The 14,969-nt window shown below is 35.7% G+C and overlaps 1 protein-coding gene across 1 annotated transcript; it reads right to left on the reverse strand.

Moving 5' to 3' along the window:
• Positions 1-1,273: 1,273 nt before the first annotated feature.
• On the reverse strand, positions 1,274-13,431 carry LOC132186778 (polyadenylate-binding protein-interacting protein 3). The gene is made up of 15 exons (XM_059600840.2): positions 13,154-13,431; positions 7,843-8,001; positions 7,610-7,774; positions 7,322-7,458; positions 6,860-7,050; positions 5,915-6,092; positions 5,578-5,814; positions 3,993-4,120; positions 3,768-3,837; positions 3,595-3,628; positions 2,596-2,924; positions 2,282-2,422; positions 1,970-2,065; positions 1,807-1,872; positions 1,274-1,647 (listed from the first exon to the last, which is right to left on the reverse strand). Exons 2-15 carry the CDS (start codon positions 7,979-7,981, stop codon positions 1,618-1,620), a joined length of 1,941 nt encoding a protein of 646 aa, XP_059456823.1. The 5' UTR covers positions 7,982-8,001; positions 13,154-13,431; the 3' UTR covers positions 1,274-1,617.
• Positions 13,432-14,969: the final 1,538 nt, after the last annotated feature.

Consider the following 14,969-nt stretch of genomic DNA (forward strand, 5'->3'; position numbering starts at 1 on the left):
TATATATAGTCGAGTAATGCTATATACCATCATTTTATTTTCTTTTTATTCCTCAAAATTGATGTAGTTTTTAAAATTATCATTGTAACAAAATCGAGTAATTCTAAGTGGCCTACTTGTGTCCTACTAAGAATGATATGGCTATTAAAATTACCCTTTGATCAAAATTCAATAATGATCAATTACAAGTCTAATGGTGATTTTAATAACCACATCATTCTTAGTAGGACACAAGTAGGCCACCTAAAATTACTCATCAAAATCCAATATTGATTTATCCTAAATTAAATACTGATTTTAAAAGTTAGCATGAGAATAAACCAGGTCATTTGTGTCATCCAATAAGAAACAGACACATAAGCATATCACACCAAATAACATAAAGACAAAAACACAAGATCAAAACCTCGTTTCCCGATTCAATCAACAACCCCCTTCCCCATTCAAACGAAGCCCCCATGCGTGACTCTTTCATCACCGTAGAGACAACCACTGATTTTATGATGGAAAGGGCTCGAGGACACAGGATAACTGGGCAGAAACCATTCCCACAAGAAATATAAATACAATGCAAGATTTTGTGGTTTTGAACAATCTGGTCTAGATGTTTTGATAATTGAGCATACATGTCCCTGTCCATGTCTCTCTCTCTCTCTCTCTCTCTCTCTCAACTTTCTCTAATTTTCCCTCACTTTCTCTCTTTCCAAACAGGAAACAAAGTGTGCTACTGTTGGAGATTTCCACCATTTACAACGGTGGTGCTTGAATCTTCGATTATCGTCTTTGAAAGCCTAAAGAGGAGAAAATTTAAGGGGCGAATCTCTCTATCTTATTTTGCCATTTTTCTTTGATTTCGTAACACGTTGTTTTATTTTTATTTTTACTTCTATCATTTTTACTCTTGCGCATTCACAACTTTCTGTTCATTTTTACACCAAAGGAAAACTATATTTTAGAAATTTCTTTCCCCTCCTTTACGATTTGATTTAACAGCTTACAGAAACTCCACATAGAGGTACGAAATTGCAAATTTTGTAGAGTTTAAGGAAAAGATTGCAAAAAAGCAATGAAATTCAGGAGGGTTGAGTAAACCTTAAAAATAGCTTTGCAAAATGAATGTCAATTCGGAGCAAGTGTAATTTAAGAAGTATTCTGTGAATATAAACCCACCTAAAATCCATGCCCACACTAAATAAATAAAGAAATAAATAAAAGATGGTAATCCTGTCCATATTAAAAATGCAGAGGTATACATTGCTATGACATAATCAACTTGTACACAATTAAAATCTCATTTATTTAGTTACTGATGCTAGACTTTCATTAAAAAGCATTGTCATTTCAAGTTTTTGGCCACCGATATAACACAAGGAACAATAATTATTTTTGGGATTTAATATCAAGAAGAAGAAGAAAAAAAATCAATAAACAACCATTGTTCACCGACTACAGTAGTCAGGAATTAGAAAACTTTTTCTCAAAGTTAATAAAAAGCAGCATAGTTGCGCCCCAAGCCATCATGTCATGACCATTTGTGATGTTTGAGATGAACGGAAAATTTAAGCACTTTTGAGCCATGACTTGATAAACCTGTCTGTAAATTCGCCAGCCAAACAGCTAAAAATCTCGGCCTTTGTATGGCATTTCCTGTAAAAGTAAAAACAAACGATTCCATTACTTGCCTAAAATCTACCCTAAGCATACTGGATGCTCCAACAGTGTCCCCCCATGGCAAGGATATATGCATCAACGTAACACATTTATAAAGAGAGATTAATTTTCAAGGCGATGATCGGAATTGCTTACATGTTGGTAGCTTGGCATGTACAAGACTTGCTGCCTAGGGTGGCCAACAAGCATTTGTGGCCCATACTGCAAATAGAGAGATATAAAGTAACCACTAGCAAGATTTTAATTTAAATAATAAGTTAACGTCTTCATAAGAATTAAGTTGTGAATAATGTCGCACCTGAGGCCCATTAGCATGGAAATATGGCGGTGACTGCATTGGTGCAAGCTGTGGATTAAATATAACAGGCTGGTGCCCAGGATATGAGGGTCCAATCTGTTCACACCATGGAAAGATAGCCATAAGCATAAACAAGTAGAACCAAATGCAAAGAACAATTATCATATTAATACCAATCGTAGGGTGTTTTGAAAATAAATTCTTTGATCTTAAAGAAGGAAACAGACAGAAGCTTAAATTGTTTAAATTGATATAAGAAGAAACTTTCTTTTTTGGGAGGGGGGGATTTTAAGTTGTATGAAGTGCACTTACTCCAAGTGGCATGCCAGACATATGCGGCACAGCAGGAACATTTGGTGGAAAATAGAAAGAACCATCAGAAACAGGGGACTGAGGCCTAACAGGCGGTTGAGATGGAACAAAGCTCTTTGCATTAGGATTAAGTTTAAATTCCTGATAACAAAATTGAAAAACACACCTTAATTAGCAAAAGAACAAGAAACGTATACAAGCAAGCATTAATAATACAATCTTTATATTTTTACTAAAAATCCCATGTGTTTGACCTACTCCATGTCCTGTCGTCAATTAAGCAACTAAAACCTTCAAGATCTAATCAATTATACCTTAGCATGGGGATTCAGGGTTGACTTTTCAGAAGATAAAGAACCCACTGATGAACTTGGTGATAAACCAGGCCCACTAAAAGCCAGGGCACTGCTTGCACAATCGGAACTGGATGATGCAGAACTACCTGGTTGTCCACGAGAGTTTAGAGATTGTGGTTCTCCATGCAATTTCCCAGATACATTACTCTCAGAATGTTCACCAGGAAAACTCATCTTTTCATGACCCTTCGATAGAACACCAGATGATGCAGCGTAAGAGGTGGCATCAGGGGATAATCCCCCTATATCAGAGCCGTCTTTCTTCTTAATCAGTGATGGCCGTGAATCTACATAAAACATGTGTCATAGTTTAAGACTATGTTTGAGACTGCACAAAAAAAACCATTATGCAGCATGCAGAAGATAATATAACCGATTTGGGGAAAAAGTTGAGAAAGCACAAGAACTGAATAAAGTAAGCTCCCTTCTTAGAAAAGCAATACAGTAAGTAATTGTTGATGTGAAAATTAGTTTGTCACATCCTTATAATGCTAACATGACATATTAGGCCATACTCATCTCACAATAATAGAACAGGTGGAAACACATAATACACACATTAAGGACCACAATGCGCTGTTTCTCCAAATAATATATTCATGTTCCCAGATCTTCTGATTTTGTGAAACCAGTATGTGTCCTGACGTGTCATGTTAGCATTTGAAGAACACATGTACAGAAAAGTGTATCAATAATTATTGTTGTTTGCATAGTGATACTACGGCAAAATAAGGAATAAAGTGTTTTTACAACTTCAAGGATTAAATCGAAACAATCAAAAGTTCACAAATGGAATTGAAATCTAACACCGTTCAATTGTCAAAATCACATTTTGAGTTGGATATTAATGTCTCCTGAACATTATTTTCATGCTTAAACTTAAGTAGCCAGATATTTGAATAACTGCATTTGGAATTAATACTTGGCAGGCATATATGGGCAAGAAATTTCACTCACCCTCAGACTTTGACAAGTGTGCATCCTCAGCTAGCTGCATTAGGATTAACAAAAAACACAGCATTTTTTGATGAATAAAACAGCACAAAACATGTACGCTGAAAGCATGTAAAGCAATCATGAGGCACCTCCAACCACGAGGAAAAGATATTAGTTAAGGAATTTCAGCTCACCATCTTCTTCTCTTCCAACTCCTTTGCATTATTATTGTCTCCATGTTCACTGACTCGATTCTCATGGACCCTGCAATTTTTAAATGCTAAATTTAGTAAACGAAAAAAGGACAAAACCTAAAGCTTAACATTTGGGAAACCCATTCTTATGAAGCCATATGCAATTAATACCTCAAGGAAACAACTAATTAAGAATACAACATATAACAAGCAAATATGAAAAACCTGCGTTCGCCGTCTGAAGCAGGAAAGCTTTTAAAAGGAAGTTCAGATGCCAGCTGTTTAGCATGATCATGAGAACCAAAGCGGCATACATCCAAGCCAGTACTTGATTGGGAAGAATGTGCTTGATCCTGCACACCAAAAAAAAAAATCATCCTTAAAGACATCATGGCCAGCTAAACAGCAGAAATATCTTTGGAAACTCTGAGAACTGCAACAAAAATATTAAAAAAAAAAGGGAGAGAGAGAGAGAGAGAGAAGAAGAAGAACCTATTGCTGTATTGGATTAAGATTCAGAAGCCCATAACAAATTTTGATTGATTTAAAAATTGGATGGCCTCAGAATAAAGGATCATAGGAGTATATTTCGGGGTAAACTCTACTATGTTTTGAGCAGAGAAATTCATACTTGGACGGCAATAGCTACTAATAAAAAAGCCACAATACCAAGCACTACATATTCAGAGTAATGGTTAGATTCAAGAAAATTGTAGTAGTAGCAGCTGTTGTAAGAACCTTCTAGATACGATGTAACAAAAGAGAGAAAATCCATGTATCTCCCTAATAAGTGTGAGTTGCCATGCACACCTAATCGCTTATCTAAGACCTTGCATTTTAACTGAGAAAATCATAATGAAAAATAAACCAATACTTCAGAGAGTGCAAAAGAGAATCTCTAATGTTTATGAGACTATGAGCCTCTCTGAAAATAGCCAACTCGAACATTGGGGGAAAGGTGAGGGGCACCATGACTGTCCCACATAGATACATAAATGACAGATCATTCAAAAATCAATCTTATCAAGCTTGGTAAGGCTATTAGTACATCGTTGCTAGCAATCAACCTGGCACTACAAAAATCACAAACGTGGGAAGTAAGGCTGGAATAAAAGCCCCAAATTCATAAGAACAGTGCTGTAGACACAATTTACACTTCAAAGATGAAGAAACATCTACATATTACAAGTTTCAAGCAACTAAATTGACCATGAAATTACCATATAGGATGTCTTATAAACCTGAAACTCCTGGATGCACCTGGGTTAATAATGTAGAGCGAAAACCCCTAATACCAAATTGGCATTGGACAAAAGAGTTATAATACCATATCTGACATAGGAAAAGTGAAAAGGGAGTGTTTGTCAACGATTAATTAGAATAATTCTAAAGAAAAACAAAAGGAAAAAGTCAGCCCATGCACATGGGGTATTATTTTTGGTTGACTTGTGTCATTAAGTGCTTATATTTGGTATTTATTTGTTCTAGGATTGGGCTTGGGTATCATAGTTTTAAGTTTGGAGTCCACGTCCTACTTCAAAATCTCTTTAGGTACTCTACCTGCTCATGTTTCATAGAGGTTGAGTTATCATACGAGTGGAATATTAGAACCAACCCTAGAAAAGAAACACATAGCATGTAAGGTTAAGCAGTTTAAATTTGAAATTCCAAACAAATCACCTTCAGACAATGGGTCCACAAATCATCAACATATAACCATCTCGAGTATAATTGATCAGAACATAGTCATATTACAACAACTAATCAAGATAGCATAAAATTAAACAAAATAAAAGTAATGAGGAACTACCTTAGACGAAGAGCTTGACGAAGTCCGAGCTCCATCATTGCTTTTCCCAATAGTCAAATCAATGGAACTCTTAGTGGCAGAATCAGAACCACCAAAGGTTTCCGTATTACATGAATCTAACAACATATCTTCATGTTCTTCATACTCACTATCATCAACCCCCTTACCCCTGTAGACAGAAGAGAATCTAGTCTCCTCATCAATATCAAAATCTTCATGCAATGAAACGCCTCTCTCCTGTTAGAAAAAATCAACATGAAACATGAAAGGAGTTTGGAGAGACCTTAATGAAGAAAATAAATTATAGAGGCAGAAAATGATTCTAGAATAACCTCACCTCTGCTAAATGAAGATCTCGGGTTTCCTCGCCCTCAATTTCTCTAGCTATTCTTAAAGCTCTCTTTTCCAACTCATCCATATTAGGACCTCTCTCAAGTTTTGTTGTATAGATTTCCTCATCAAAGGTGCTTTTTACTCCAAATAATGTTTCATTGGTTTCAAACTGATCCCAGCCCCTACGAAGAAAACAATATAAAACTCATCAAGTAGCCACTAGCCACAAAACATAAGTGCTAAAAAGACAGTCAAAAAATTAAAAAGAAAAAGATCCTGAATGCTTAAAAACTTAAATATTCATTACAATATCAACTATTGCTCAATTAAGGCTTATTCCAACCATTGGGAAAAGCAATGCCACTTTTCCACCATTTTATGCCATATTCATTGCTAAATCAGATGCCTACAGTCGTATCAAAACTCCTCAAGCAAAATTTCTTAACTTTCATTGGTTCTCATGGCGCCTAATGCAGACCTCATTGCTTCCTCTAATAAGGGAAATAACTAGCCACTTAGCTTCGCTTTCTCCTATTCAAGCAGCAATTTGATATGACTGAGGTATGGAAACACACAAAAGGAGGAAGACATATAAATGCATGTATTTAGGTATTCAACTGTGCGTGTGCGCGAGCGCTCATAAGTGTATGTCTGGTATGATATAACCTGGTGCTCTCAATTAAAATCCATCAGACCAAAGTTACATCTACAGAATAATATCACGTTAAACAATTCCAAATAGCAATCTAATCAGGGTAATCATAAATGGAGGAAGAACAATTTAAAACTTAAAAGAAGCAAGTTTGATGCCATAATATAAATAAATGAAGAAAAGCCTCGTAACGAAAAAATAAACAGTCCTCATGTGATCCTATTCAAGAAGAGAAGTTATCAGAACTGTAGAACAATTACCAAGATATTTGGGGAAAGAAATAGTTATTATAACAACCTATGCCAAGGGTCATCAAATATATTATCCAGTTCAGGAAATTGAGGATCATCTTCACCAGGGACCCAGGGTTCTAGTTCTCTCTCCATCTCAACATATCGAGATTGTGATATGGAGGAGTCCAGCATAAGCTCCTGCTGCTTTTCATGTTGGACTTCATGCGATAACTCATCCCTGGTTACAGACACCCCCTGGCAACATCAACATTAAACCCAATTAGATAGATAAAATACAAACTTAGCCACAACATCTGACACAAGGCTAAGATTTCTCTATTACACAATCATGATTATCGACTTTCTATCATACATAACAAGCCATTCAGAATTTTAACAAAACAACAACATATCAACTAATCATCTTTTTTTTAATAAGTACATATCAACCAATCAAATCACTAGTAGAAACAACATTTGAGATTGCAGAGTTTCAAAAACAACTATACAAGAAATGCAGCAGAACCTTTGCAACAACTTGTACAAGCTCTTTGCCAGGTATGATAAAAGTCTTTGAAGGAGCCTTGCTAACAGACTCTGCAGTAGCCTTCTGCCCTCGTACAGAACCATCCTTTGTCAAGCGCGCCATTTTCAAGATGATTCCTGAGGGTTACAAGCAAGTGAATGTTATTGACGATGAGAATTGCATGTGTTCTAGAAAAGACTTCCATGGAAACCAGGAACTGGATCCATTTACAACACTAAAAGTCAAAAGCATAATCTCTTAAACAAAACCAAATCCAACAAAACATACCAAAATCTTTTTCAGTAGTGTTTGTTGCATGAAATATTCCAGAGTATATAGACCCATCTTTCACCTGGACTTCCACTTGATGCCCAATAAGTCTAGTAGTTACATATACTACCCTGTCGCGTGAAGGACTCCCATAACCACCAGCTTTGACACCAGTCATTGCCCCTATACCAGCCACTGAATAAGAAGAATATAATGTAAGACTGAAAGCAATCCAGGTCTGAGATGTTCACCAGTATTTGTTGATCTGCTGGGATTTGATTTTCCAGACTGTGACTTATTCTCCAGCCTAGTGCCTAATTCTCTTTCACCTCTTCGACGGCCAAAACCATTAGCAGATAATTTAGGTTGCACAGCTTGTTGTAGATTCATCCTCAGCAACAGCCTTTGACCTATATCAGAAAATTCCGAAACCAGCTCAAGTCATTTGACTGTAATAAAAGGAATCAGATACTAGGTAGGTATTTCATATATCAATTAACGATTGTCCACAAAAAGAAACACTAATGATGAAATAGTGAGCTTGTGATTAGTCATTACATGAAAAGTAAAAGAAAGAGTAATGCCAGACCATTTTGACGTGATCAGAGGGCCAAAAGAGGAAGTAATTCATTCAACTATTGACTCCTGAATCAAAATCTGAGAGAATCTCTTTCAGCTTAATCAGAGAAAGAAACTGATAAATACTGGCGTAAAAGGGACTCTCCATTGTGATATACCAAGTAAATGCAAACTTTCTAAGAGGCTGGTCTTCATTGAGCCATAACCCCTTATTAGACTAATGCACTGTTGATTGTCTAAGCCCACTAAGACACAGCAGTCTACAGATCTTTCTACCACCATGTCTATACAAAAAATTTCTAAGGTACATCTAGGATTGTGTTTGAGTCCAAATTCAGGAATTGCCATGTCCACTGTCCAGCAACCAAGGCTTTTTTTTATATATAAATAAATGAAATATCATTAAAAGTGCAAAGGCGCAACTCAAGTACACATGAAGTATACAAAAGAAACACCTAGCTAGAAAGAGAGAACAAGTCAAAAAAATCATGAAAACTTAAACCAATTAAAATATAAAGCAGATATCTGATGAAAAAGAGATTTGAAAAAAAAGACTTAAGTTCAGCCACCGTTCTCTCATTGTCTTCAAAACTTCTTTTTTTTGATAAGTAAGTAACTGATAAGTAAGTAACTTCATTGTCTTCAAAACTTCTATCATTTATTTCCCTCCAAAAACACCACAAAAGATAGGACGAAACCATCCTCCACATAGTTTTGCTCTAAGGACTGCCTCACAACCCTCTCCAACAAGCAAAAAGGTTTACTACTCTCTTAGGCATGGCCCAAGCTAACCCAACATGACTAAAAATAGCACTCCACAAGGCGCTGACAATCTAACAATGGAGAAGTAGGTGATCCACAAATTCTTCACTCCTCTTACGCATACAACACCAGTCAACCACAATAACGTGTTGTTTCCTTAGGTTATACATGATGAGGACCTTCCCTAGGGTGGTTGTCCAAGCAAAAACACACCGGTATCAAGGGGACCTTATTCTGCCAAATACTCCTCCAAGTGAAGGGGGGGGGGGAGCTATCGTACAAGGATGTTGTAAAACGATCTATCGTCAAACTTCCCCATCTTCGGAGGGATCCCATCGAAGCTTGTCTTCACCTCCCTATTTCAATCTAAACAAGTACAACCAGTTTAAAAACGAAGCAAAGACATCCACCTCACATTCCACTAATGGGAATCATTGGAAACTCCAAGTAATCTCCCAGGAAAGTATCCTTCACACAAGCAATACTATACAAATCTGGGAAAATATCCTTAAGGACCTAATCCTCATACCACTCGTCATGCCATAATTTAATTTTGGAACCATCTCCCACCTCAAATATGGTATGTCTAGGAAACTCCCTCCAAACCCTCCTAACATTTTTCCACAAACTCAACCCATACGACCAATGAACCTCATTAGAACACCACCTGGAAACAAAGGTTGTTAGGCACACAATTCCCACAACCATGGACATCGGAACATGGCCAAAATATATCTTTGTAGGTTCATAGATGAGAACGCATCTTAAGCTATTATTAGGTTTGTGACATGCAGAAGAGCACAAAGAGGAAAAACTTATAAACTTAAATAAATGAAATTCGTTGGAAACAAGCATTATACATTTGTACATCTGCAAGCTTCTACAAGTTGTAAACAGGATTATATGCATGCACAAATATATGAAAAAAAGATAGATATATGTCTGATCAATGATTTAAAAGAATCGCTTATCTTTTTTTTTTTGATAAATAATGTTGTATACGTATAGGCATGAATATATATATTTATCAAAGTGGTGTTACTATTGGCACATGCATTGCCACCAAGGCTCTAACTACCAAAAAATTGAGTAAACAAAAAGAAAAGCTACAAGCAATTCAAATCAATGTACAGCAAAAGTAACACTTAAACACGAGTAATTCTAGAAGTCCCTCTTGTGTCACTCAAAAAATGAGGTGGCTTTTAAAATCATCACTTGATCAAAATCTAATATTGATCAATCACAAGCCCAATGGTGATTTTTTAAGAGCCACATCATTCTTGGAGCGACACAAAAGTGACACAAGAGGGGCTTGTAGCATTACTCCTAAAACACATCAAATAAGACTTCCCAACCATAGATGATAAAATCAAGATTACAGCATTCAAGACACAAAACTAATTAATACACATATACGAAGTGCTAAAAGCAGTTACAATCAATGTACAGACAGCAAAAGGAGCACCAAAACACATTACATAAAAGAAATCATGATTATAGCATTCTACACATAAACAACATATATGCATATAGAGATACATGCCTCTCTATCCCCCTCTCTCTTATAAACAAACTATCTATATATGTCTTCATTGAGCCATAACCCCTTATTAGACTAATGCACTGTTGATTGTCTAAGCCCACTAAGACACAGCAGTCTACAGATCTTTCTACCACCATGTCTATACAAAAAATTTCTAAGGTACATCTAGGATTGTGTTTGAGTCCAAATTCAGGAATTGCCATGTCCACTGTCCAGCAACCAAGGCTTTTTTTTATATATAAATAAATGAAATATCATTAAAAGTGCAAAGGCGCAACTCAAGTACACATGAAGTATACAAAAGAAACACCTAGCTAGAAAGAGAGAAGAAGTCAAAAAAATCATGAAAACTAAACCAATTAAAATATAAAGCAGTTATCTGATGATAAAGAGATTTGAAAAAAAAAGACTCAAGTTCAGCCACCGTTCTCTCATTGTCTTCAAAACTTCTATCATTTATTTCCCTCCAAAAACACCACAAAAGATAGGACGAAACCATCCTCCACATAGTTTTGCTCTAAGGACTGCCTCACAACCCTCTCCAACAAGCAAAAAGGTTTACTCCTCTCTTAGGCATGGCCCAAGCTAACCCAACATGACTAAAAATAGCACTCCACAAGGCGCTGACAATCTAACAATGGAGAAGTAGGTGATCCACAAATTCCTCACTCCTCTTACACATACAACACCAGTCAACCACAATAACGTGTTGTTTCCTTAGGTTATACATGATGAGGACCTTCCCTAGGGTGGTTGTCCAAGCAAAAACACACCGGTATCAAGGTGACCTTATTCTGCCAAATACTCCTCCAAGTGAGAGGGGGGGGGGGGGGGGGGGGAGGGGAGGGGAGGGAGGGAGCTATCGTACAAGGATGTTGTAAAACGATCTAACTTCAAACTTCCCCATCTTTGGAGGGATCCCATCGAAGCTTCTCTTCACCTCCCTATTTCAATCTAAACGAGTACAACCAGTTTAAAAACGAAGCAAAGACATCCACCTCACATTCCACTAATGGGAATCATTGGAAACTCCAAGTAATCTCCCAGGAAAGTATCCTTCACACAAGCAATACTATACAAATCTGGGAAAATATCCTTAAGGACCTAATCCCCATACCACTTGTCATGCCATCATTTAATTTTGGAACTATCTCCCACCTCAAATATGGTATGTCTAGGAAACTCCCTCCAAACCCTCCTAATATTTTTCCACAAACTCAACCCATACGACCAATGAACATCATTAGAACACCACCTGGAAACAAAGGTTGTTAGGCACACAATTCCCACAACCATGGACATCGGAACATGGCCAAAATATATGTTTGTAGGTTCATAGATGACAACGCATCTTAAGCTATTATTAGGTTTGTGACATGCAAAAGAGCACAAAGAGGAAAAACTTATAAACTTAAATAAATGAAATTCATTGGAAACAAGCATTATACATTTGTACATCTGCAAGCTTCTACAAGTTGTAAACAGGATTATATGCATGCACAAATATATGAAAAAAAGATAGATATATGTCTGATCAATGATTTAAAAGAATCGCTTATCTTTTTTTGTTGTATATATCAAAAATATATCAAAAAGAGCAGAGGGGCGCAACCCTAGTACACAGGTAGAAAAGAATCGGTTATTTTTTAAACAAGATTATAAAATGCTGGGAACCACCCACTAAGAAGCCCTTTGAAGTTCCAACCAACACCTTCATAATGGAGAACAATGAATACAATTTTATTAGTCAAAGGAAACCAAGAACTACCCAAGTCCAAATAACCATAACCATAAACATAATAAGTACCTGTGTCCACGTATATATATATATATATCAAAGTGGTGTTACTATTGGCACATGCATTGCCACCAAGGCTCTAACTACCAAAAAATTGAGTAAACAAAAAGAAAAGCTACAAGCAAATCAATGTACAGCAAAAGTAACACTTAAACACGAGTAATTCTAGAAGTCCCTCTTGTGTCACTCAAAAAATGAGGTGGCTTTTAAAATACCACTTGATCAAAATCTAATATTGATCAATCACAAGCCCAATGGTGATTTTTTAAGAGCCACATCATTCTTAAAGCGACACAAAAGTGACACAAGAGAGGCTTGTAGCATTACTCCTAAAACACATCAAATAAGACTTCCCAACCATAGATGATAAAATCAAGATTACAGCATTCAAGACACAAAACTAATTAATACACATATACTAAGTGCTAACAGCAGTTACAATCAATGTACAGACAGCAAAAGGAGCACCAAAACACATTACATAAAAGAAATCATGATTATAGCATTCTACACATAAACAACATATATGCATATAGAGATACATGCCTCTCTATCCCCCTCTCTCTTATAAACAAACTATCTATATATGTTTCCTTGAATGTATGTATGTACGATCACATTTTGAATTTTTACCAGCTGGAAGCCCAAAATAGAAACTAAAACCTCTAGTTTAGGAAGTCCACTAGAACTGCTTTACTTAACGGCTTTGAAAAAAAGGCCAAAAATGTCATATTCTCCAACAGTTTTTCTCAACAACCAAACAGGGGACAAAGCTAAAGAAATAAATTTAAGTGAAAAGTATCAAAGAGTGTAAACTAAACTCGACCGTAAAGGAAATTTAGCATTAAAAAACGGGCTTCGAAATAGGATCCCTTCTTACCTCAATAAGCTTAAGCCAATCTAGCCTAAAATTACGTTGACGCCGCTGCTCCGAGTTAGAATCAGTGAGTTAGGGTTAGAAATAGGGGGGATTTTGGTGGGGGAGGGGTTCGAAAAGGAGGAGAATTTGAGGATCAGGGCGTTGAATTACGATATGATTGGAGATTGTGGGGGAGAGAGAGAGAGAGGGTCTCGGTCTCGGTCTCGCTGTGATCGAGAGAGAGAGAGAGGGTTTGATTTTGAAGAGTTTGCGAAAGGGAGAAAAGGTAGAGTTTAGAGCGCTATATTATGCTTCCAAATGAAAGGGTGGAGCAATTTCGTGCGTGCGTGCGTAGGATATAACCTGATTGACTATTCCACAATCGTACTGTGGGAATGTCAACCAACGGTTAAAATTTCCTTTTAAAACAAACTCATCCAAATGCTGCCACATTAGTATTTCTAGATAAAAATACAGTTTCTAATACTATTCTTTTTCTTTTCTTTTTTTTTTTTTTTTTGAGTAATACTGAAAAAATACATTTTTATTTTAGAACAATGCTACAGTTTTTTCTGGTTCTCCTGATTCAACGTGAATATTATTTTCTAAAAATACAAAATACAAAATAAAAACTTACCCCACCATACCTCGTATATATATCCACATGGGATCAGGAAAACATCCGAAGGAACCATAGCATTCTCTTTCATGGTGTTCCTAAACAATCTGATTGGTAAAAAAAATTAAAAGTTAGTTAGAATTGCCAAGACAAGATAAGTTGTCATCAACTTTAATCATAAGATTTATAGGATTTTAGCTTATATGCAACTCAAATTGCAATAAAGCAAAGTTATATCAACAAACAACTTTGAAAAAAATTGGTAAATGTTCAATTTTTATTAAAGCTAAATTATCCCAATTATGCAAAATGCTTTCTAGATCAATTTTGAAGACCTTGTTTTAGTTTCTGTCAATTCAATTAAAATATTAAATATTTAAGCCAATTTTTATAACGTGGTCTGATTTTTGAGCTATTTTTTACCCTATTAATTCACATTACCAAAAAAAAAAAAAATGCATCTAATTACGTCGGTAGTGTGCTGCAATTTACGAAAGAACCCTCTTGTCAGAAAAAGTGCCACGCGTCTGACCAAAGCAAGAACAAGCGTGTACCAGATGGTCCAGATGTTGCTAATTAGAGTCCCCACGCCACATACAAGAGAAGATGTCTCGCAATTTTTCATTTATTTTTGTTTTCTATTTTTTTTTTAAAAAAAAAAAAAAAGTACGGCTAGAAATTAGATTTTTAGCTCCAAAATATTTTATAATGTTGATATTGCTACATTTTGGATAGTTGTAAAATAAAAATATTATTTCTAACATTACTTAAAGAAAATATTAATTATAAGACTAAAATTAATCAAGCACATTTTGGGGTTTGAAATTGTTTAAATATTAATTAAATAATTAAATTCACACATTCTTATCGACTTAAGTTTTGAAGGAAAAAAAAAAAAAAAAGTTAGTAATTTAACATAATATCAAAATAAAAATTATAAGTTCGAACATTTACTCTGTAATTTACCTGTCCCACTTAGAGCATTTCCAAGAAAATAGGCAGATCCTTCGTAATAGTCAGATTTTACTATTATTAACATTTTTTCCTCTCCAACAGAATAGCTATTTTGTAGGTTTTGTTTCTAGTATGAATAGTAAATAGGCTTATTATTCTCACTATTTACACTATAAACTTTGTTTATTATTGTTTTCTCTCCCTTTCTTCCTTTTACTCTCTCTCTCATCCCCTTTTTTTTCACTCTTTCCCACAGAAAATAAT

Source organism: Corylus avellana, chromosome 6, assembly GCF_965113065.1.
Source record: "Corylus avellana chromosome 6, dhCorAvel1.hap1.2, whole genome shotgun sequence".
In the NCBI taxonomy this organism is placed as follows: Eukaryota; Viridiplantae; Streptophyta; class Magnoliopsida; order Fagales; family Betulaceae; genus Corylus; species Corylus avellana.

Excerpts from the sequence above, each read along its gene's own strand:
- LOC132186778 (XM_059600840.2), bottom strand. The coding sequence starts at position 7,981 with ATGAATCTACAACAAGCTGTGCAACCTAAATTATCTGCTAATGGTTTT. Across the intron at positions 6,093-6,859 it reads TTTGATGACCCTTGGCATAG|GGGCTGGGATCAGTTTGAAA; the intron begins GTTGTTATAATA and ends TTTTCTTCGTAG. Across the intron at positions 3,838-3,992 it reads GCTTCAGACGGCGAACGCAG|GGTCCATGAGAATCGAGTCA; the intron begins GTTTTTCATATT and ends TAAAAATTGCAG.